The 24,661-nt window shown below is 35.4% G+C and overlaps 1 protein-coding gene across 1 annotated transcript in view; it reads right to left on the bottom strand.

The window, feature by feature from the left end:
• The window catches only part of nup210 (nucleoporin 210), a 66,160-nt gene that overhangs the window by 16,305 nt on the left and 25,194 nt on the right, over positions 1-24,661 (bottom strand). The window contains exons 18-28 of the mRNA XM_073823031.1: positions 22,089-22,217; positions 21,836-21,963; positions 21,623-21,758; positions 9,797-9,859; positions 8,309-8,488; positions 8,153-8,233; positions 7,935-8,066; positions 5,740-5,898; positions 5,198-5,289; positions 3,105-3,279; positions 1,156-1,331 (exon numbers count right to left, since the gene is read on the bottom strand). Of these exons, the coding sequence (XP_073679132.1) occupies positions 1,156-1,331; positions 3,105-3,279; positions 5,198-5,289; positions 5,740-5,898; positions 7,935-8,066; positions 8,153-8,233; positions 8,309-8,488; positions 9,797-9,859; positions 21,623-21,758; positions 21,836-21,963; positions 22,089-22,217 (1,451 nt within the window). The remainder of the gene's footprint in view (positions 1-1,155; positions 1,332-3,104; positions 3,280-5,197; positions 5,290-5,739; positions 5,899-7,934; positions 8,067-8,152; positions 8,234-8,308; positions 8,489-9,796; positions 9,860-21,622; positions 21,759-21,835; positions 21,964-22,088; positions 22,218-24,661) is intronic.

Raw genomic sequence — 24,661 nt, 5'->3', positions numbered from 1 at the left:
ACAATGTTTATTCGATATTTAAAAAAAAAAAGACAAATGAAGAATTGGAAAAAATTAAAAATTTTGTACATTTTAAAGTTAAATTATTCTATCTAATGCACTTTGAGATTTCACCCATGCTCTCCAACTTTAAGTCAGAAAATGTAAGTAAATTATATTCAGACTGGTGTTTTAGTAAGCAAAATAAATAAAAATATAATAATAATAATAATAATAATAATAATAATAATAATGACAGTAATAGCCATATATACAGCTGCACTGCAAAATAAATGAAAATGTATATTTCATAGGCCTCATTTATCTGAAAGTAGGTACTTTCGTATTAATAATTTTGCAATTTTGTACAAAATTAAAGCATTTAAAAGCAAACTTCCTGATTAAACATTAAAGCACACTAGTGTGAGAAACGCTGCAAATATTCATAATTTTTTTTCTCATATTGTGAAAATTATTCATTAAAAATGTTTTTTTTTTTTTCACTAAAAAAAAACGAGGTGCCTACTCTCAGATAAATGAGGCCTATGATTAACTGGATGTAAATAGAAACACAAAACCAGTCCTAAATAAAAGAAAACAAGTTGACAAAAAATTGAATTCAATATTTGGTGATAATATAGCATAATGAGAGATTTATAAGCAAGTAGCCGGAGTCCGGTCATTTTTGACCAGGAACACCACAAGTGACTTTTTGCAATTTTGTATTTTGTAAAATAACAGCCTTTAAAAGTAAACTTCCTGATTAAACAATAAAGCACACTAGTGTGAGAAACAGTGCAATTTTTTTTTATCTCACATTGTGAATATTGTTCCTAAAAAATGCTTTTTTCACTCAAAAAAATGGTGTCTACTTTCAGATAAATACAAACAAAACCAGTTGACAAAAACCAGTAGACAAAAAGAATGAATCCAATATTTGGTGATAATCTAGCATAATGAAAGATTGATAAGCAATTGTTTGGAGTCCGGTCATTTTTGACCCAGGAACACCACAAGTGTGACTAGTCCCTGGAAGTTTTGTTGATTATAATGCGAGTGGAGTAGTTTTGTCTTGATGCTGGTTTGCAGTGTAGGCACTGTGTAAGTGCATTTAAAGACACAACTGTCATGTAGATCTCCTGTACATGGTTCTAGATCCAGATTTTGTTGCTTTACCTGTTGGTGGAGAAGCTGAGCATTGAGTTGTGGCTGTGTAAGGTTTCTCCTGTGCTGTCGTGGAAGTGAACGGTGAAGGTCAGAACGGCTCCCAGCGGGATGGCGGACACAGTCTCTCTGTTAGACGTGTACATGACTGGACTAGTGCTCAGGCGCAGGTATGAGACAGTCACCACCTGACAACAACATGAGCTCTGTGTTACACTAGCAGTTTACATGCTTGACTGCTGACACTGAATACTACATAACAAAACATTCATTTACAGCTAATATATAACATAGACATGTATGGAACAGTGGCGGCTGGTCCATAGGGGGCGCTGGGGCGCCGCCCCACCTCAAGTTAGCCAAGGAAGAAGACTATTAACATGTTAAAAATAAGTTTAATACATATTGCAAAATAATTACGAAATTGCATTATTTTGACATACTATTCGACTGGTAGTTATGTTAGCACCTGTTAAAAATTAAAAAAATCTAAACTGTTTTTCGTTTGTTTGTGTATGCGGGACGCCGGCCAAATGGGTGTCTATTAGGTCTGTAAATTTTTGAAACGCATGTGACTTGAGGCTGAGCTCTGATTGGCTTGTTTCAGATTGTCCTCGGGGCGCAGAGCACAGCGCCCCAGACCCTCCCACTTTAGATCTTAGCCAATCAATCTTGTTTTTTTATATTTTGTTCTCATGTGATTGGACCGTTCTCGACTGTCAAATATGTGCAATATCTTTTCCGAGATTAAAGTAAATTTGATTTTATCTTTCACAAGCCGTTCAAATGAAGAAAAAAATAAATAAAATAAACTTACGATTCATGGAGCTTGGATAGAGTTTGCTTGCTAGATGCCATGTAAGTCATGCCTTTTATTGTTTTCATTGTTTGTTATTTCAAAGTCCTGTCACCGAAGCGTTGTGGGCAACTACACAGAAAGTAACGTTAACTGTAACAATGCAGTTTAACTCAATCGTCGGGGTACAAGCAAGGGTTTATGTAGATGTCTTTTTTCAAGTAAATTGTGAGTGTTTATGTTAGTATTATTATAAGCACAATATTAAAATAGATATATATAATATAGTGTTCCTTCTTTAATTGGACATACAAATATATTGTCAATAGCATTATAATAACTTATTATATTGGACTATATATAACTTTATGAAAATTAATTTATATGCAATGTTTTATTACAAATCAATTTATTTTCTCTGTCTTTGAGATTTATCCTGTGGCTCCCTCGTGTGGATAACATTAGTATTATGGCCTTTATCTCTGAATCACATTAATATAAATGGCTAATATTTTTTGGGATGATTACAAATGTTTAATGATTACTTTACTGATAATAAAGCCCGTATTAACAGTGTGATTCATTTTGTGTGCGCCCCCCTAAAAATTTTTAGCACCAGCCGCCACTGGTATGGAATAACCTACAGTACAGTCATTAATTGCAAAATTCATTTGAGTATGTAGGTATCACCATGAAATAACATTCCACTGCATGACTGCTAAATAAATACCAAATAAATTAAAACACACTGCAAAAAATGCTTTTCTTATTTAGATTTTTTCTCTTGTTTCCAGCCAAAATATCTAAACATTCTTGAAACAGGAAGGATTTTCAAGACAAGTAAAAATTATTGTCTTGTTTTTAGTAAAAACAAGTCAAAATTAAGTGAGTTTTTCACTTAATTTTGACTTGTTTTTACTAAAAACAAGACAATAATTTTTACTTGTCTAGAAAATCCTTCCTGTTTCAAGAAGCTATCTGCTTTTTTAATCTTAACTGTAGATTAAACTGCAACAATATTATAATACTAATATATGCATTATTACAACTACTCTGCAAGTTTATTAAGTTGAAATTTACTATGAAATTGGTGAACCGATCAGTTTAAGGACTATTGTACTTGTATAGCCTCATATATTTTGTCAATCATAAGTCAAAGTGTTACCTTCACAGCGACGATGATGGTTTGATTGACGCCGAATGTTTCCTGCGAGCTGATCTGTAGGGATGCTGTTCCTGTCAGAGATCCAGACGTCAGATGACCTTTATCATCCACCTGAACGAGAGCAGCTCTGTCCGGACAATCCAGCACACGGTAGGACAGTGACCCCAGTCCATCTCTACAAGAAACAACACATTATACACTTATAATGTATAACTAAAATGTATTTCTGTTATCTATCAAACCTTTACAATTAATCCAGAATGCAGCTGCAAGATTCATTTTTAATGAGCCGAGAAGAACACACGTCACACCTCTCTTCATCAATGTGCACTGGCTACCAATAGCTGCTCACATAAAATTCAAGGCATTAATGTTTGCCAGCAAAACCACCACTGGCTCTGCACCTCTTTACCTCAATTCATTACTTCAGACTTATGTGCCTCTAGAAGCTTGCGTTCTGCAAGTGAACGGTGCATTATTGTGGCATCCCAAAGAGGCACAAAATCACTTTCACAGACTTTCACATGAAATGTTCTGGTGGAATGACCTGCCCAACTCAATCTGAACAGTCCTTAGCCATCTTAAAGAATCAGCTAAAAACACATCTCTTCCATCTTTATTTGACCCTCTAACTCTAGCAGCCTCTATTCTAATTCTTAAAAAAAGCCTTTTAGACTTATTCTCTATAATTTGCTTACTGCTTGTTTTCTTAAAAAAAAAAAAAAAAACACTAGCTTCTCTGTTCTTGTTGTATTCTATCTATTTACTTTTAGGCCTCTAACACTAGCTTGCTTTTTCGTTTTTGTTTGATCTATTTTCTTTTTGTTTATTATTACTAAAAAAAAACCTTGATATGTGTACTGCATTCGGCTAAATGAGACTTGTCATAGCACCTGCATGTCATTGCTCTTTTGTTGTTTTTGATTGCTTCCATTGTCCTCTTTTGTAAGTCACTTTGAATAAAAGCATCTGCTAAATGTCTAAATGTAAATGTAATAACTTGCACAACACACAAAGCTTTGATGATTTGGAACTATTTTTAAGATCCAATTTAGTCTGACATGTTACTCAATATTATTTGATGGATCTAGTGAGAACTTAATTCTAATTTATTTACTTCTCATTTTTTTTAACAGTCAAATATTTCTTAATAATCTCCTACATAGATGTGCTGTCTTTAATTCAACTCAAACTCAACTTACTTTTTTAACCCCTTAACTGCCAGTCCCATTTTTGAACAGAGACACGAAAATGAAGAATTGAAACTTAAAAGTTTATAATTCATGAACAAAAACATTTTGTAATATGACTTGTGTACATTTTTCATATTAATGCAACGTCTGATTTTAAAAAGGCTTTCAAAGAATGAATTTTGAAATTTTAAGTTTTCAACTGATATATAATTTCTTATGATTTCTAAAGCGTAATAGAAAAAAGGCAATGAGGAAGTCTGTTTGTGACAAAGGTCAGAACTCCTGTTATGAAGTAGATTTTTGAGGTGCACTCTTGTCATAAATTAATTTATTATTTTTCCTGCATAATTTGTAACACAAAAAATGTCAAATATCTATTTAGGAGCCTTAGAACTTTCCATCGATATCTAGTTTGTCATGTTTAGATTAGGATTTATTTGTAAAATGGTGAAGTAAACTTGGGCGTCCCACAGAGTGGACAGTGACAGTTAAGGCCATTCAGCCAGTGTGATAAATGTAGAACAAGTATGTCATTATCACAAAACAGACCCCTTCAGGAATATCCTTTAACTTAAAATACTCTGCATATCAGAGAATTACACACTTCAGCATGATGCAGATGTGACATTGTTTGATTATTAAATCCACATCCTGCACATACATATAAATATATTTATATATTTGAAAAACTAAATATTTAACTGTAGGTGCATTCTGAATTTGAACTGGAGACACCTAAATAAACATGTAATATGTGGTGTGTACTGCATTTCTCTCACACTGTGTTGTATTTTACGAGCAGCAATGCTCATATTGATGGCAAAGCAACATGGATATCTGATGTTGTTTCTAAGTGTATTTGTATGTGTTGAAGTGAACCAAGGGCTGCTGCTGAGGTACCTGTTGGTTTGCAGTTTCAGCAGCGAGTTTGGGGACATCAGTATCTCCTCAGCTTGAACTTCTGGGTTCAACAGCTGCAGTTTCTCATAAACCTGAAATTCAGTGTACGGCAGGGTCAGTTTTTGCTTTCGGTTTAGCAAATGTTCTTTAAAATACAGTGTTGCAATAACTATAATGATTTGTATACTAAAAAGAAAACATTCTATGTTAAGGAAGGTTTTTTTAAAGAGGTCATCGGGTGCAAAACTAACTTTTCCAAGTTGTTTGAACATTAATGTGTGTTGGTAGTCTGTGTACACAACCACCCTACAATGAGAAAAATCCACCCAGTGATATGTTTTTAATCTTTAAAAGTAATATCCCCTTTTTAAAATCAGTTCATTCTCAGCTTCTTGTCGTTGTGACGAAACACATTTGATTGACATGAGCGTCTTACCTTAAGACCCTAAAGAATCATATGAACTTGTGGAACATGGGCATCCGATGACCCCTTTAAAGAATGAAGTGATGCTCTATGAATGACAAAGTGAGACTCAGTCTACCTGAATCTGTATCTCATCATGGAGCTCAAGGGCATTGTCTTCCAGATGTCCAGACAGAGGAGCGCTGGTCTTCACCACCACCCTCAGTCCTGTGCGGCCTTTACTCCTGCCAAACACACTCATGGCGAAGTTGTGCTCAGCACTGAGCTGTACAGACGCCTGCAAGAGATCACACACACACTGCTTCATCTGAACCACAACACCATCACACACTGGAGTTAAGGTTTACCACAGTGATGTGTAAACTAAAACACAAACTAATAGACCTGCCACTTACATATAATGTGTTTCTTTATTCTTCAAAAAACTTTCTTTGTTGTTGCAACAACCATATCTTTTTATACTAATGCTTTTCTCAGATTATTCAGAGTAACGTCTGCTGGTTATTACTATAATATTAGGGATTAAAATTAACAACAGAACACAAAACTATTAGATTTAATTGCTATTTATAGTTAGATATAATAATCATGCTCAAATAAAAACTGAAATGTTTGCATTCAACTCAAATGCACATAAAGTAGTTTTCATAAAAACTTTTCATGACAGATTTATTCAAACATACAGTATCTGATGGTACTATAAGTGAGTACTTATTTTTGACTTGTATTTTTTTTCTTCTGAAAACAAGACAATTTTTAGAAATTGATTGATTTAAGAATTTTTTGATATTCTGGCTTCAAACAAGACAAAAAATCTAAGTAAGAAAAGCATTTTTGGCAGTGTGTTGGCGAAATAACACATTAGCGGACTGGAGGGACTAATATGGATTTTTTCCAGAAAACTTCTTCACAATTCAAGCACGTTCAAGGACCTGTATCTGTGGCCTTGACATTTTTTTCTGATTCACAAACTTATAGATTTCAAGGACGGGAGGTGAGCTACAAATAATGTCTGGCAAAGAGAAAAACAATGAACCTGGTAACCCTGGCTTGAACTACAGGTGACTCATAGGGTTTAATAGAACCTGCATTATTATATTTTTAAAGTAAGATTTGTTAAATGTTTTATCAACATAACTTCGATAGCCCTAAATTCAATAAGAATTGCAGTCTGACATTTTTCTTCCCCCTTTTGATTGGCAGGATATAATTGGCCCTGACCATTGGTTGTTTTATCAGTGATTGCTTTATTGGTCAGTACGATTATTGGCTGATACACTGGTGCTTGGTAATCAATAACTTGCCTTTAATACTAATGAACACATTTTTAAAATCTTGTAATATTTTAAAGCCTTTATTATTTTTCAATTCTACAGCTGTGCAATAAAACTCACTTCAAATATTCACTTTTCATTCATAAAGACAACAGGGAAAAAAATATATTTTCATGGAAAACAACGTCTTTTTAAGATGACAATGACATGAAATGACTCATATAACCAGAAGATGGCAGCAGAGGATCAATCATTGGCTGTAGCTGCCATTTCATCTCCCTAGTTTTTCCAAGACGTCTTGCTTTTCGATTTATTATAAAATTACTAGTATATTAAATTGTAGTACTTTTACTGCACTTAAGTTCTTAGTATAGCAAGTGCAGAAAGTCATTCAAATAAATAAAGAAGCTCAGACACAAACTGCCTATAAGGGTGAATTATTTAAATACTTATATATAGTTCACTACAAATTAAATAAGTTAAATATTAATGCTATGTGAATTAAATAATGCACTCAATATGAATTTGAAATATTTTAATAACTACTCTACACATAAATCTTTTAAGTTTTATCTTGAACTGTAAAAGATATTAAATCGCATATATCTAACCAACACAAACTTGTTCCTGCTGTAGTTGTGTTACTCTGAATTTAGTCTGAATCATTTAATGCACAGCTGTTTTTTGACATTAGCTTGTCAGATGTTTCGTCCGGTTATTACTGTCAATCATAGCAATGACTCGCGCATTTTTAACCGATTTACTCGCATCTTTTTTTTAAACTCGCATTTGTCATTCTTGAAACTTATTCATGGATGTCTGGTCCTCTTAGAAAACAAACAAAACTTTTCTTTGATTGTGAATGGATTGTAGAGAAAATGAGCAAAGTACGCTCCTATTACGGCGCAGTACAGCTGACCGGAAATGACTGAGCTGGCTTGACTAAAACAAAGAAGTAATCCGTGCACATGGTCAATTGTTTTGAAGTTAAAATACTGAAACTAAGCACTGTAGAGCACAGAGAGATTGTTATTCTGACCTCTTCATGGCGTGTGTGAACGTCCAAAATGTCTCTCTTAGTCACAGACCAGTGGAAGGACAGTCCAGGAAGTGCATTCCCGAAGGAGAACGGTGTCTGACTGCTGGTCAGGCCCATCACATGCACCGGCATCTACAGCGAAAGCCCAAATCTTTATTACAACCTTATAATACATGCATCCTCTGCAGATCAAAACTAAACTCATAATGAGTGTTTACCAGTGTTCCCGTCTTCATTCTGGTGATGGGAGCTCGGATTCTGATGGCCGTCAGCTGGACCACCTCAACATCCACTTGATCCTGTTAAAGACAGCATTTATGTCACTCATCACACAGATCAATGCAGTATCTGCACATCTGTTTCCAGAGTATTACCTTTGACACCACCACTAGTTTGCCGGTTTCTGTGTCGACTGCCTGAACCACGCCAGTCACGGTCATGTTGCCCACTGCCAGGCCCTTGATGTGACCCAGACTGTTGACAGAGGCGATTTTCTCGTGGGACAGAGAGAAGAGGATGTTGGACTGGGGCTGTGGTCCTCCCTCTGAAGTGATCTACAAATGAAAAGGTGCAATCCATTCAGTGAGTCTATTTCTTAAGATGATCATTGATCACAAACATCAGAAGACCAGTATCAGATCACTAGCCCTATGGAGTCAGTTTATAGAATTCAAGTTTTTAGAAGCTTTTAGAATGCAATGCAAATTATATTAATCAATTATTAATTGAGATTAAATTACTGACAGGAATACCTGACAGTACAAGTAACCTAACAATAAGGTTGTTAGCCAAAAGGCTCATGTAACCAACGCCAATCTGAATAAATGAGCCAAACCTGAATTTCGGTATCGCTTTAGTTTAGGGACTAATTCTTACCATTTACTAGTTCCTTATTAGCATGCATGTTTACCAGTATATTGGCTGTTTTTAATACTTAAAGCACATATTAATGCATTATTTTGCATGACCGTATTTTAGATCCCTTAAGAGGAGACACTGCAGGCAAAAACGCTGCTTTTCATGCACCTGTCAAATTTAAGATTTTGGCTTTTTGCTTTTTCAGTGTTTTTTCAGACTACTGGAAAAAAAACACCCAAAATACACTGTTAAGCATTTCTTTCATAGCACTTTATTTGTGTCAATAGATTTCAATTACAATCCATATTTTTAAAGGCCGTTTTCTCAAAATCAGTTTTTTCTCCTACACTGAGCCATAAATCTCCACTTCAGCAGCACTTACACACACACACACCAGACTTTACATGTTTATTCCTGTCTATATCCTGAAGGTTTTTACAGAGAGATTTGTTCATATATAATTTGCTTGATTTTATACAACATTTTATTCCCCCAAAAATGGTAAAAAATAAATAAATAAATAAATAAATAAAAAAAATACAGGGTTTTCTGTCTGTTCTAAGTTTTTTTCTGAATTATGGAGTAACAAAATGACCAAAAGCAGCTATAACTATTAATTCTTTTTTTTTACCCTTTTCACCTGCAGTGTCTTGCCTTAATCCGACTCCATACCTTAATTTAATAACTGCGTTACTAATAACTAATAAGCAGCAAATTAAGAGTTTGAGTGAAAAGTCATAGTTAATAGTGAGAACTGGACCCCAAACTAAAGTGCGACCTAAATTTCATTTCAGTTGTAAGGTGTTGTATAATCCTTGTTATACAATCCAAACATTAAGAAATTAAAGTTATTATCCTTGTCATGCAAGTTATCATCTGGGAAGCATGCATCCATGTCATCTCCTGAGACGTTTGCCAGTGGTAGTCCTACTATTATTTAACTAGGAAAGCAAGTGAGATGCACTGGAATAAATGAGATCTGTTTGAGAAAGAGGATTACTGACCTGCATCATTGCTCCGACTATCAGAGTGACTTTCCTGGGCAGCAGTCGGAAAGGCGGAAATACCTAGAGATCCAAAAAAAAAGTGATTCTTTGTTATCATGAAGGCAGCAAGTATCTTCAATCAGCTTCAAAAATGCGACCACATAGTGTTTTGTGTTTGATCTTCTTAATTTGCTTCATTTCTTTAATCACTTGATTCTTTACACAATGTATTGTACATTATCACTTATTTCTTTATTTGTCATTTTTATTATATTTTAAATTATTTTCCTTGCTGTTGAACTGCTAGCTACTTGTTTCATCTTTTGATTGCGGGTCATGGATCTCCATTTCAGTGTTTTGTGGGATGTTGTTTATATTTATTGCAATTATAAAAAAAAGACTAATGAAAACTTGGAAAAAAAGGAAATGCTGTACATTTTAAAGTTAATTTATTCTAATCTAATGCACTTTGAGAGTTCAAAATTAAGAGCTCCAACCCATGTTCTTAACTAAGAAAACTCAAGTCAGTAAAAAGTGAGTGAATTGACTTGTAAGAGGACTTAACCCTATTTTTATTTGTGGTATACTGTCTCAGTCTAAACTACAAGCTAAAGTTAGATGACAAACTTTAAATGTTGGCTTGGAGAGCCAAACCGGGCAGCCTTGGGGCAAAAGGGCCAGAGCACTTGTGTGTCCGGCGTTCTCGAACTACCCCGCTGCGAAAATGCGCCCTTGCTATTTCATTTTCTAATAAAAAAAAAAGCAGACTAGGCTATGAGAACAGGTTCAACAGAGTTGGCTAGCTGGATGTGAAATAATTCTTATTATTGTTTTTATTTGCTTGTAATTGTTTTCCCTCTTTACTATTTCAAAGGTCTGTCATCTAAATGAAACACTGCAAATAGTCTTTGAATTGAGATCTTGAAGGATTAGTTATCCTGTGGCCCCCTCTTGTGGACAACATTACCATTATTGACTTCATCTCTGAATCATATTAACATTGCATCGTTTTCATTATATATTGATTCTTGTTAGAGCAATAAATAAATGCATACATAAATATATAACAGAAGCCAAGACAAATGAAAGATTTTTTTTTTAATGGAGTAACATTGAAGACAGAAAGCAGAATGCCTCCGTTGTAAATGTTGAAATCCAATATAATGATCCACATCCGATTTATTTCACAACAATTCATGATCACTTGAGACATAAACAACTGTTTTCGATTATATTCCTTAAGCTATGGTGTATTTTGAAATTATCTTGTCTGTGTTTGTCCGAGAGAAGTGTTTCTTATTGGCAGAAGCGAGGATTAATGTAGTTTGGAGCGTGTGCGTCAAAGCCACGACGCATTGCTGTGCAGTTGAGCCCAAAAGCAGAAATAAGCAAACATTTAACCTTTTTAATATATTACTCTACTATTATTGTGTTGAATCGCTGGAGTGTTTGTATTTAATACCTTTAAAAGACGTGCAAATGATGTCTTTGTTGACACAGACGGATAACTGAGCCGTGCATCCCATGAAAGTTAAACATATGAAACAGATCATTTTCACTCAATGTAGCTCTTTAAAATGTTCTTCTATATTTATTGTGTACAATCGCTGGAGTGTTTGTATTTAAATGCTTTTAAAAGACGTTCAGTCATGTATAGCTCACAGACAGAGATGTCCGAGCCGTGAAGCTCATGTCTATAACACACTCGCTTAAGACAGCGGTTTAACTTTGAAATAAAACAGCTCACAAACAGCTGATTTAGCTCTTGATGTGTTCTAATGGGTATTTACAATTAAATCGCTGTAATATTTTAATTTTAAAGGCGGTGTTTCTTTGTATTTTCCACCGATTTCAAAGCGAAAATAGGTAAAAGGTCACTCCCCCGCCCGTTCAGTGGAGTGAATTGCTCCTTTAGAGGGGGCATTTTTTCTCAGCTCATGTTAGCCTATGGGAAATTTCTCATATTCAAAAATTAATAATAAATTAAAACTGCAAGCAGCGATGAACGGGCCCTCGTCATCTGCGCAGTTACCATCCCGGTATCATCAGGAAAACGGTGGCCAGTGGGCACATGGATTCACAGTAACCTTTAAACCACCCTCCCCTCTCCCTCTCCCTCCTTCTCTCTCTCTCTCTGTCTGTCTCCCCCTCTCCCTGCACTCACTCTAACACTCAACACACACACACCCAAATAAAGGCAGAGTGAAAAAAGATGTCTGATAGTTTTTTAATTTTCTTTTATTCAGAGAGTTTTGTATATCTGTGAAAATGAACTGCTTTCTTAGAATGACTAGTTCTCTGTATGAAACAAGTTTTAAAGAGTTTGAATGCTGCACTTTAAAGATATAAAATTACTGAAAATGGAAAAATGAAATTCTAAGCATGTTATCTGCCTCAAAAACACAGAAAACAAATATTTTAATGTCTGTTTTTTAAATGTGCCATGGCAATAGTATTTGATTCATCAGGGACACCTTTACAGATTCTCATCGGTCGGGTTTTGACATTATTCTGATGAAGTTTGAAGAAAATCGAGTAAAAAATATATTGTTTGTTCATTCATGTTTGTTAATGCATTAACTAATGTTAACAAAAAAGATCCTATTTTAAATAGTTACCAACATGTTTTATGATCTACAACCATTTTTAAATATTATTTTAATGATCTATAAGCATCTGTAAAATAATTATAAACAAATATATTAAAAATAAATACATTAACTTAGTTGATGTATTTGTTTCTCATTCTAATTAAGTGAACTGAGCTGTATAAAGTCATATGATTTTTTATCCTATCAGTGAGTGTATATATGTATATAAATCATATAATTTTTCCTTTAAAGATTAAAAAAAGATTTTATACTCTTTAAGCATTTATACAAAATAATTATGTAAAAATACACTGACAGTACAGTAGGGCTGGGTATTGTGACCAATTCGGTGATTCGATTCGATTCTTATTTTTATGGTTTCGATTCGATTCGATTTCGATTCGATTCGATATCGATTAGCTATCAATATTTCATTTAAAATGTTAGTTTTGCAGACATGGGATCCATATTTTGATATAAATGCGGATTTCCCGAATCGATATCGTTGCGTTAAACTGAAGATCGATTAAAATCGGAGAATCGATATTTTTTACCCAGCCCTACAGTACAGTACATATCAACTGATTCTATGCATTATTGTCATTCTTATACACTGAGAATGAGCTAAATAGCATTAGAGGTCAAACGATTCCTTATCTTATGAGGACCTCTAGTGTTCCTCCCTGGTATTAGAGATTTAATCTGACAAACATATATGACACTTTTAATGTTTTTGGGGCCTCTGAGCGTGATAACATTTTGAAAATACACGTATTTCCTAAGAATGTCTTGTTCTTTATATGTAAAAAGTTTTGATGAGTTAGAATAATGCAATTTAAAGATATATGGAAATAACTCTTCATCTTTTTTACTGTTACTTTCATAAATCGCCACATCAACACCATTCAAGATATCCCAAAGCTGTTCACAATTTAGCATCTTCAGTATCTTCCCAGCGAGCAATAGTCGTCATTTCACCGTCTGGGTTAACTATAAACCTGATATAGTCCGGCTATGTGTAACCCACTTCCAGCCCAAATAATCTTGAATTTGGTTGCATGCCATTTTTTGGCAAAATAACTAGTTAGATGTGTGATATTCCATCATGTAAGCAAACTCAGCAGCGTTTACAAGGTTTTATGGTTTAATTTTTGTAATTTTAATTTGTCATTTTTAAATTGATGACTAGTCTAATACTGGAATATTTGTAGACGTCTATTAAATTTTCACTGACAGCCCAAATATAAACTTGTTTTAGCCTAGACGTCTGGGCTGTGTTTTCACGGCTAATAGACGTCTTTTAGACCAAAAAATGCTTGCTGGGTTGGCATCATGTTGACAAAGTTTGGTGTGAACTGTCTGATTCTGCTATGAGTGATATGAATTTATTCACAGCTGTATTTTTCCAAAAATCCACATTCAAATCAAAATAGCCGACTTCCTGTTGGTCGTAGCTAATGGGTGTAAATTAGAAAGTTGTCCGGCTTGATGAGACCAATATACCAACCGAGTTTGATGTCTGTAGCTACAACTAACCCTCCAACTTTTGTCAAAAGGTGGCGCTATAAAGTGCCTCCTCCACGCCCATTTATGAGCTTTTGCCAGTGTTTTACTATCATTAATATTGATGTGTGTGTTGAGTTTCATGAAATTCTAAGCATGTTATCTGCCTCAAAAACACAGGAAACAAATGTTAAAGTTTGACACGTTGCCATGGCAACAGCGTTTGATCTATCAAGGACCCCTTTACAGATTCTCATCGGCCGTGTTTTGATATTATTCTGACGAAGTTTGAAGTAAATTGAGTAAAATTAAGAGGCTGATTTAAAAGCGTTTTACAAACAACACACTTCCTGCTGCCAGTTGGTGGCGCTATAACTTTGACTCATAATAGTCACATCTCTGTGATCGGCATCAGACGACAAACAAACTGCTGAAATTTGGTCAAAATCAAACAAAGTGTGTCAAAGTTATTAGGCACTTCCTGTTTCTCATTTCTCGCCATAATTTTGTCGCCCCGCCACGGCCAAACCGTTCGAGATATCAAAAATCCCCTGGCAGTTTTGCGTCCCCAATGTCTTGAGGTCATGCTGACAGAGTTTGGTGGCCATCGGTGGAAAGGCCTAGGAGGAGTATTTCAAATTCCATTGCATGCGCTTTTTAGACATCCCTGAATATCTCACTTCCTGTTGGGTGGAGCCTATGACAGAGTACAAAAGTTGTTTGGGTCAGTGAGATCTATATGTGTACTGAGTTTCATATTAATACGTGTAAGTATGTGTGCGCAATACATCAAGTTTTCTGACTGTGTTCCAGGGGGCGCTGTAGAGGCCCTGAACTACGCCCGGGTCCCAGCCTCTGTGGTGTCCTGATGGCCGCAGATTCCAACGTGTGTGCAAATTTTCAAGAGTTTTTGAGCATGTTAAGGCCCCCAAAAGAGCCCAGAAGGTTGAAAAAAATAAAAAAATAAATTCTGGGCTCGGGCCCTAATAATCCTTAGAAGAACAATAGGGCCTTCGCCCTTTTGGGCTCGGGCCCTAATAAACTAAGTCTGATCAGTCCAAATAGATATAGCAACAATTTCGTGGTCAAGGCCCAGGTCTCTGCCAGGTTTGGAGATTGTGGCATTAAAGCCCTAGGAGGAGTAGCGTTTGGAAAATTTCGGATCAGAATAATAATAATAATATGTTTAAATAGAATAACAGTATGTTGGCTCTGCAAGCCAACATAATTACATTCACAGTGGTGTCCAACAAATTAGAATATAATAACAACAACAACTAAATTGATTATTGTTATTCCTATGACAGCAATAACCATATATTGAAAAAAAAAATATTGCACTGTAAAATAAATGAAAATGGATATTTCATAGGTATATTAATCCTGCTTTACACTACAGTAGGGACATTACAACACTTTTTTCCTAATTTAATTCCATTTAATCCAGTAGCAATTCATAATGCACTTTTAAGCTTATATTTTAAAGGAAAACTCCAGCTTTAGTGAAAACAGGCTTACAAAAACACATCTCACTACAAATTTAGTGAAATGAATTGCTTTAATCATCAGCTAATGGCCATTGTGTTTCCATACCCGTGCTAAACTCACAGCACATGCAATAAATCAGTTCACTGTGAACTGAGCCGTTCTGAGGTGCGGAAAACACTGGATCACAAGCTGATCCCCAGAACTAAGTGCGTGCTTTGCTTTGAAATGTTCAGCAAAAACAGACTTGATTAAGGGATTAGGCCATGCTGTGCTTTCAGTTTTAGTTCATTTGACAAATACTGTGCCAAAGATTAATGGCCCAAAACACAACTTTTAAGACCTTTTATGTTAGAATAAGAAGTTTAAATTTATTTTAAAAACAGCATTTTTTTTCCAGAAGACCTATTGTTTCATATCGTCACATTCCTAATAACAGTTGCTGAATTTGTGCAGAGCATTGGAAAATATGCAACTGTTAATTTTGTATTACGATATAGTATATATATTATTATATAACTTAATCTTCTGCTTTCTGCTATTTCACTGCCTCCTTTTTTAAACTCTCAGTCTGACACAGGGGTGGGCGATATGGCAAAACTATCATATCACAATGTTTTTCAGAAATATCACAATTCACAATTTTATCACGATACTTTAAGTTTGATTTTACTATTCTGCAAGTTGTCTGAGCAATACAGCCAAACTAATTTCCCTTTTTAAAACCCAAGCCTTACATTGTAACAAAATATAAAATAAAAACAATGGCAGATATTTAGGCCACATTTAGAGAAGATAAAAAAAAAATGTCATTTTTTAATCTTTGTTATTAAAAAATAAGAACAAAGACAGGCTACATGTTACAAATACACATAATATACAAATAAAACACACTTTAATTTTACGATACAGTAGGTGTGTTTAGCAGTAGAATTCAAGAAATTTAATTAACAAATACAAAAATAAAACACTATATACATAAATTATACATTGACTCTTATTAAAGCAACTGTATTAAAGTTCTTCAGTCAAGAGCAGTGAGTGATTTTTCTTTATTTGTTTTATTAGGTTTTTTTTTTTTTTTAAGCATAAACATGTTGAACATAAAGCTTATTTTGAATAATGTGGGTAACCAAACAGTTGCTGGTCCCCAGTTACTTCCATGGTAATTTTTTTTTCACCACTTTCAAAGTGCTACTTGTTATCCACAATCTTCAAAATATATATTTTTTGTGTTCAGCACAAGAACAATAATAGAGGTTTGGGACAACATGTGAGTGACTAAATTTTTGGGTGAACTGTCCATTTAATGACAATCGGCAGCATGTTTAGTTCTGTCGCTTTAAGAGCTGCACGCATCTAATGTCTACAGGTGTGCATCTGTTTTTGTCGCAACGATTTACTCTCACTTTGGACATTACCAACTGTGTTTCTATGTAATCCTTGAGTGTTTTTGACAGTATTAGCAAATTAGACACCAAAGATAGCTTAGCCCAATAATCAGGCGCTGTTTAACAGGCTTTTAGCACAGACAAAATAATGTTATTTAACCGGCAAGGTTTTAAAGCACAAGCAAATAATGTACTTTTGGGATTGTGAAAAAGTGCAGTGTCCCGTAGATGAAACTATGTTGTGTTGTATGTGAGGGATAATCAACGGCTTGCCGTGCATTAAAGGATTTTAAATGCACGATGTGGAGTCTAATAACCTTGAGGTTGCCTCCGCAAAGTGCATTTTAAATCCTTTAATGCACGGCAAGCCGTTGATTATCCCGCTTATTCCATGGTCATTTGCCAAGTTATAGACCAGTTAAAACTAGTGCTGCGTCCCAATTCACATACTTATACTATGCCCTAAAAGTATGTACTCTTTTTGTGTAGAAAAAGTACATACTTTTGAGTATGTAGCAGAATAGTGTTATACTGTGAAATATACCGTGGATAACATTAAATACATATTTTCTATCAGGTTACATATTGATTATTTATCACTTAAACCCCTTTCTCTGCCTATCCGTTGGCCGCGCGTATCCGCCATGTCTGTAGTTTTTTTTTTTAATCACTTTTTATGCGTAGTTTGTAGTTCTAATCGAATCCTCGTTCACCGCGCAATGTGTTGTGGGCAATATTAGCCGTTAGAGTGTGCACTGATCCGCACTTCGAATTCTGAAGTTCAGTAGTAGACCATCCGGGAATCTTTGGAATACTTTTTTAAACATACTACGATTTGGGACATACTAATTCTATTTTCAAATATCATTTAGGACGGATAGTATGCGAATTGGGACGCAGCATAGGATTGATATTTGCAGTGCAAAATTTGACCGTATGGATAAAAAAGACTGTTATTTTCGTCAGTTATGACACGCAGCTCTAGCATTCTGCCCGCTTCAAATCAGACACAGAGATAAAATAGTGCGGTAAGATCACATTTATTAGAATTTGTTTCAGTAAATTATCGATCGACAGAGAGAGAGAGTGAAGGCGAGAGAGATGACAGTTGTGTGTGTGTATACAGGGCTCTCAAGTTTCGGAAAAAGTTTGGAGTGAGATTTTATCTGTTAGGGGAGGAGCCACTCAAATATTTGCAGCAGCGGCCCCTCAGCCCCACGCAATTCTCTCCAGTTTTTGATAAAAGTTCGACTATCTATTGTTCATAATTAACCAGCACAAAATAAAAAATATAACAACTGGTAAATCTGATAAGTCAAATTCATAAAAATAAAATGTTTTAAATATTTCAAAAATGCATATGTATCAAAAGTAAAAAAATAAATTTGGCCCCAAACAGCAGTGCTCAATGCACATACTGTAAACATACAGGAGGATTGCAGAACTTGCTCACAGCATGTCAATCTGTGTGTGTGTGTGTTTGTGAAAGAGAGAGGGTACATATTTCAGCTTACTAATGTCATTTTGTATTTCAAGTGTTTATTGCACACTTTGATGCCTTGATGACACAGGTAGGGGCTTGAACTTAGAGTAATTAGTTACATGTAATTGAATTATGTAATTTAATTAAAAACAACATTTAACTAATCTGTTACAGTTACTAAGAAATAACAAATATAGTTAAATCACAGTTACTTTTAAAAATGTTTACAATTACAAAGTGGGTTACATGTAAATATTTTGATTGATTTATTTCCCAAATCGCATTGACTGCTTTAAAATAAGAGACACCAATGTTTCAGGAATCAAACAGAGGTGCTAAAGATTTTGTGGTGGCTGTGCTTTAAAATTAAATTATTATAATCTTAATTCAAGTGATGAAGGATTTTGTAAAATTGACAGTAATTAGTGTTGAGTGCTACTGTAAGGTAAACCTGCCTGCTTAAAAAGTTTTTAAAAGGATTAACAGTTGAAAACATTCCTTAGAAATTTAGTAATCAAATGAAATGTTACATTACCTCTAAAGCAATTGAAATAGTTACACTACTTTTAAATTACATTTTAAATAGGGAAATTTAATCTGTAGCCTATTACAGCCTATTTCCAAAATAACCTTCCCAACAATGTTGATACATTTGTTTTGAAACATATAAAACAATTTATTTTATTTGGATGAATTTGTCTGTCTTTTTTAGCAGACTTACCAATTATCTTGTTTTTTCCTTAATTTCAGACCCACAATTAGTTAAAGCTGTTGAAGAACTAATAATTTTGCACAAATTTGGCTATAATCCCCAACATCAGTTCTCACTATCTTTGATCACAGGCAAGTGATTTTGTCTAGGAATCGTAAAATGGAAAAAAAAAAAAATAAATAAATAAATAAATATGAAAAACCCTGCTGCATTTATTTAGTTTCTAGTAAATACAAATGGCAACGTCCGCTCCGAGACCGCAACGCGACCACCTCCTCAACTGTACTAAACGCTTCCACTGCGAGAGAAAGCGGCAGTCCCGCAACGATTCCACCGCTGGCCTTGTCCCGTGTGTGCGCGTCTACGTTGCCTAGTGACGATCGTAGCGGGATCACGTAATATACCAGAAAACAGCAAATTCTAATTTTTTGGCTGGTAGGTGCCATTTAACTCTCAAGACAGCTATGAGCTTGGTAGAGTACTTCTCTCTGCAAAGCCTGCACATCGTCCATTTACACCATATAGCGGGACAAGTTATCCCTTACTTTTCAGTGTGAGAAATACAAGGTGTGGCGTGAGAGCGTGTGAACTGGTTGAAATGCGTGTGTCTCACGGTGAATGCGAGCCCTGGTGTATATACGTGCGTACCTGCCTGCATACTGTGCGTCTCTCTCTACAAACAACGAATACATTCAAAACCAGCAGTTTTACCACCTCGTTGCTGAGGAATATAATGTAGCGATCTAGTATCTAGACTATTTTAATAAGAATCGCGGACAAGCGCTGACAAGAAGTTTATGTATGTGCGCAGCACAATGCGATCTCTCACTCTCTCTGCGTTTGCATGCATCAATTAAAGCAGCGCATTAATATAGAACGGTGATTAAACTGACTTAGAACAACCTGTGCATTAAACTGTTTTACTGCACACCTGCCAGCCAATCAGAATCCAGTATCCAGACATTCCATGGAATAAAGTATATTATAAAACGGTTAGTTCCATTCCTCAATTCTGATTGGTCAGCAGCTGTGTCGTATTCATGATACGGCACTGCTATGACCGCTTCACTCAACGGTTTTGTGTATCATTGAACCCCCTTAGCAACCACCCTTAGCAACGTAAACACAGCTGCAGCAGTTAAGGACTACTTTTTACAGCGGAAGGCAGTTAATGATTTTACTTTATGAAAACGTACAACTTAATATATATAAATTAATATATATTTTTGATTTTAATATTTTTATTGTGTGGTAACCGTTTTATAAAAGCAATAAGGTACTTGAGGCCGTGCTGTATCATGAATAAATCACGGCTGAAGGGCGTTGTTAGGCACGACGCGAAGCTCTCGTACCTTATTGCTTAATTACGACGGAGGCACGCTGTAGCACGATACTATGATATTTTTTCAATTTTTTTTGTTTTAATCGCCTACAATCATCAATCGCCATATCGCACACTAGTGATGCGCGGGTCGGGTTTTTTTTTCAACCCGCGGGTCCCGCAATTATGAAATTATTTGGCCCGCCCCAGCCCGCCCCGCAGTACTGTGTCTATTTTTACAACCCACCCCGCACCCGCGACAATTAAATAGACATACTATGCATTGTAATGCAAATGAAAACCGAAAGTGCTTGGAAACATCGCCCTTTAAACTGGCAACAATACTGTACGATTATGAATATGAACCCTAAATCAAATCATATTAATAACAAGATAATCAGTGGTGTAACGTTAGTGGTGCCGGAAGAAATGTGGGTATATGCTTCATTTATGAATATCGTTTTGAACTTTCTATTTGAACGCATTCGTTTACTGGATCCTTGGACTGAAAGGTTTACAGGTTCACTGGTTTAAGGAAGTTCTGATCATAAAAATCTGCTTCTTTTTATTTGTAAGATATTGTTTTCGTTATTATGTACTGTTTAAAATAATTAGGGTGCAGGAGACGCAACGGGCGCACACAGTCCTGACTACATCATTGCTGTCTTTATTGTGTGTTTTTAGCGAATATTTACATTCATTCACATATGACTGGATGTGGTTGACTGTCTTGATTTTGGCTAATGCAGGATAATGCGCATCAGAGGAGATTTAAATACGCATAGCACCAGGCCTGCAGAGCTGAATGTGCGTTCGCTTGATGCGCTTGTGGCTGGCAGCGGGAGCTGCTTGGCGCTTTCGTGAGGTGACGTGTTGATAACCTTATTAAAGAACTTAATAAAATATGAAAATAGATATTCCCAAATATGTAATATAGGCTATAGGGAATTGCACGCAACGTACATTTTTTTTTTTTTTTTTTTTTTTTTTTTTAATGACCCGCCCCAACGCGCCCCGCAAATAAAGTGACAGTTTCTTTACCCGCCCCAACCCGACCCGCAGGTTACCCGCGGGTTATGAGACGACCCACGCATCACTATCGCACACTCCTAGTCTGACAGAAGAGTATTGTCTGGTATTCAAAACCCAGTCAGCAGAGTTTTGTCAGTCAACAGCAAGTCTCAAAACTGTATTGACTACTGACTAGGTTTTATATCCCAGACTAAAGAATATCTTCTCACTGAATATAATTTCCTAGTGTGAAATATCAATTTCCTGAATTATATTAAACAACATACAGTAAAATTATAATCTATACAGATTAAGCTTGTGTAAATGATGGCACAGAAGTGGCTTACTTCGATTTGCTGGGGTGTAGAGGAGATTTTTCTGCCATTTTTGTCTATGACGACAGCAGACACACTAGTTTGTCCGATCACCAGACCTTTGACAAGAAATGTGGCCGTATCTTCTTCTGATGAATCAGGCAGAGCCCTGACAAACAGCAGAGGTTTATTAGCTCTTACAGACGCAGAACATCAAGCTCAGAAGATCTAGAAACTGTTACTCACTGCAGGGATATAATGGAGGACGCTGCCCTCAGCTTCAGGTTCATGACAGAGAAATATTTGGACAGGAAAGGCTTCTTGTTGGCATCCAAAACCCGAACGTAAGCTTTGACTGACTTGCCAATCTCCACCTGAAATGAATGTGTCATCAGAATTGTATTAAAAAAATATGCACATGCATAGAATTTTGAAATTGTGAATTATTATTTTAAAATATCAATCATTCATTTTTTTTTTTTGAATGGATGACACTAACCTTGTCAACCACACGCACATAAACCTCCAGAATATCAGAGATGTGAACCGTAGCTGTAGCAGGAGAAGGGAAGGTCAGGCAAAGGTCATGAACCATCACCTGCAGGACCCCCGCCTGAGCTGGGACCACCTGAGCCACAACAAAATCAGATTACATTCAAACTACATCACAGAGGAAACAAGTTATTAACAATTTTAGCCAAAATGGGGCAGTCGTAGCCTAATGGTTTGAGATTCAGTCTTGTAACCCGAAGGTCGTGGGTTCGAGTCTCAAGTCTGGCAGGAATTGTACGTGGAGGAGTGAAGAACCAAAAACGCATTAGTTTTAATTTATATAAAAAGCAAACAGTGGAATTTAAGAGTGCTTTTTTTTGTCCATGTTATTTCATAACTACTTTCATTGTGTTTAAAATTTGATTAAAATGTACTGCCAATTGTACTAAACAAACCTTTATGCTAAATTAAAATTTCAGTTTCAATAGAAATATGAAATATCATATTTAAAATTATACATGTATAACGAATTTGTAATTTAGTGCATTTAAACACAATATAGTTACAATAATTAAAGCCAACCTGTTAAAGTGCCCCTATTATGCCATTTTAAAGGTAGTTAATATTAGAGGTCGACCGATGTATCGGTTTTGCCGATTAATCGGCACCGATAGTTGATTGGCCGAACCATCGGTTATCGGCAAAAATCCTTGCCGATAGTTTTTCCGGGTTGCGTTCTTTGCTGAAGCGGCTCACGCTCCGCTGTCATGGAGTATGAGAGGTTAAGCCCTAGACCAATGTTTAATGCCAGGATTGTTACCATATATTTGTATTGATTTATATCCAGCTGTTTATATTCTTAGCCAGCAAAGTTGCAGGTGTAAAGACATGAGAAAGCAAACTGTGTTCATTCAGCCGACAAAATCAGTCACAGCGCGCCATAGTTTTACATTACACATCTTTCCTACATCGTTCATAAAGACTTGACCCTGTGCTGGAAAATTGAGTATTGTGCATTTAAGCAAACTATTTGTATTTCTTTAGCTCTAATTAAGTCTGTATGCTTAATACAGAGCTATAATTTATGTTTTAGCCTTTTCTTCAGGCCGTTAAAGCATGGTGAGTTTGCATCTTGTTACGCACTTTATTTCACAATGCCATTTTCCTGTTCCTATTTGATTTTAATAACTGATCAACAAAAATATCTATTAAAAATTAAGATAAAAATAATACAAAACGAAATTCGTTAAAGAAGGGATTTTCCACAAATAAAAACGTACGAAGTTGACAAAAATTGTGTCTGACCCTCTCCAATTCGTATTGCCGTCCAATTCATACCACGTCCTTTATGACATTTACAAATTACACAAACTTCTTTCGTAATTAACATATTAAACTGAAACAAGACAAAAACAAATAATATTTTAACATAAATGTAAAACAGAAAAGAAATTGTTTCTGAAATGGCTGCATTATAGATCGCACTTTCTCTTTCCGTTTCATGTTTAAACTAACCTTTGCCGCTTTTTTGATCATTCTTGAAGTAAACATTTGCCCGTTTGGTGATTAAATAAACTGTTTTAGATTTATGCTTGAACTATACAACGCGTCCTGTGTGTGTGTGATACCTGCAAGTTGTCCGCGCAACACAGCGCTGCACTTTTGTTCGGTTTCATTAAAGGGTGGGTGAAAAATAGATTCTCCGACGCACCTCAATCCTCTCTTCAATGAGCGTGTTTTTCCCGCATATGGCACGCGTGCGCGCCAGAAACGCGGCTGGCTCCATTGCACAGAATTTCCACAGTGAGCTAAGTGTATTGTTTGACAGTGTGAGCTATCAATCGCAGTTTTTGACTTTACATGTGCCTTCATTTCTGCCGTTTATAATGCAGTACTATTAGATGCACTGACAGACTTTCAATTGCTCTTTGTGTTTGTTCGTCCTAAAAAGCTTGATTGCAGATGCAGTTAAATGCACTTGGATTTTCAAATACTTTTACGAAACTGATGTACACACAGTCAGTTATGTTTTCAGAGCAGGACAAAACATCTGATACATCGAAATAGATCTGTGCATTCGTTTGAATGCAGCCTGTTAAAGCTGCCTCTGTCTGATCTCATCTGTAATAATCAAACGAAAAAGAAAAAAACTATTTCTGTAAACTTGCTGACACTTAAAGAACACTAATTTTAAATAAGTAATTATTTTAAAAAGCAGCCTGCTTATATAATAAAAAAAGTTAAAATTTAAAGATTCCCACCCCTTTACAATGAGCCCATTTGTAACATCAACTAAGATTGATGAAAGCTGTAGAATAGAAGTGTTGTTTCTTGTTAGAGTGTTAATTTCAACATTTACTGATATATTGTTAAATTTCGAAGTTCATTTTGTTAACATTAATGAACTATGAAATAACTTTAATGATCAATTTATAATTAGTATTAACATTTTTATTCATTTACAAAGTATGGTTTAGTATTTATTTTTTTAAATAGTAGAGCACTATTTTAGTTGCCCTTCAATATCCATTTTCAAAAACTATCGGTTAATTAATCGGTATCGGCCAGCGTGGTCCAACC

This window comes from Garra rufa, chromosome 18, assembly GCF_049309525.1.
Source record: "Garra rufa chromosome 18, GarRuf1.0, whole genome shotgun sequence".
Classification (NCBI taxonomy): domain Eukaryota; kingdom Metazoa; phylum Chordata; class Actinopteri; order Cypriniformes; family Cyprinidae; genus Garra; species Garra rufa.
The sequence above is the reverse complement of the archived record's forward strand: the minus strand, read 5'-3'. Positions and strand labels throughout refer to the sequence as shown.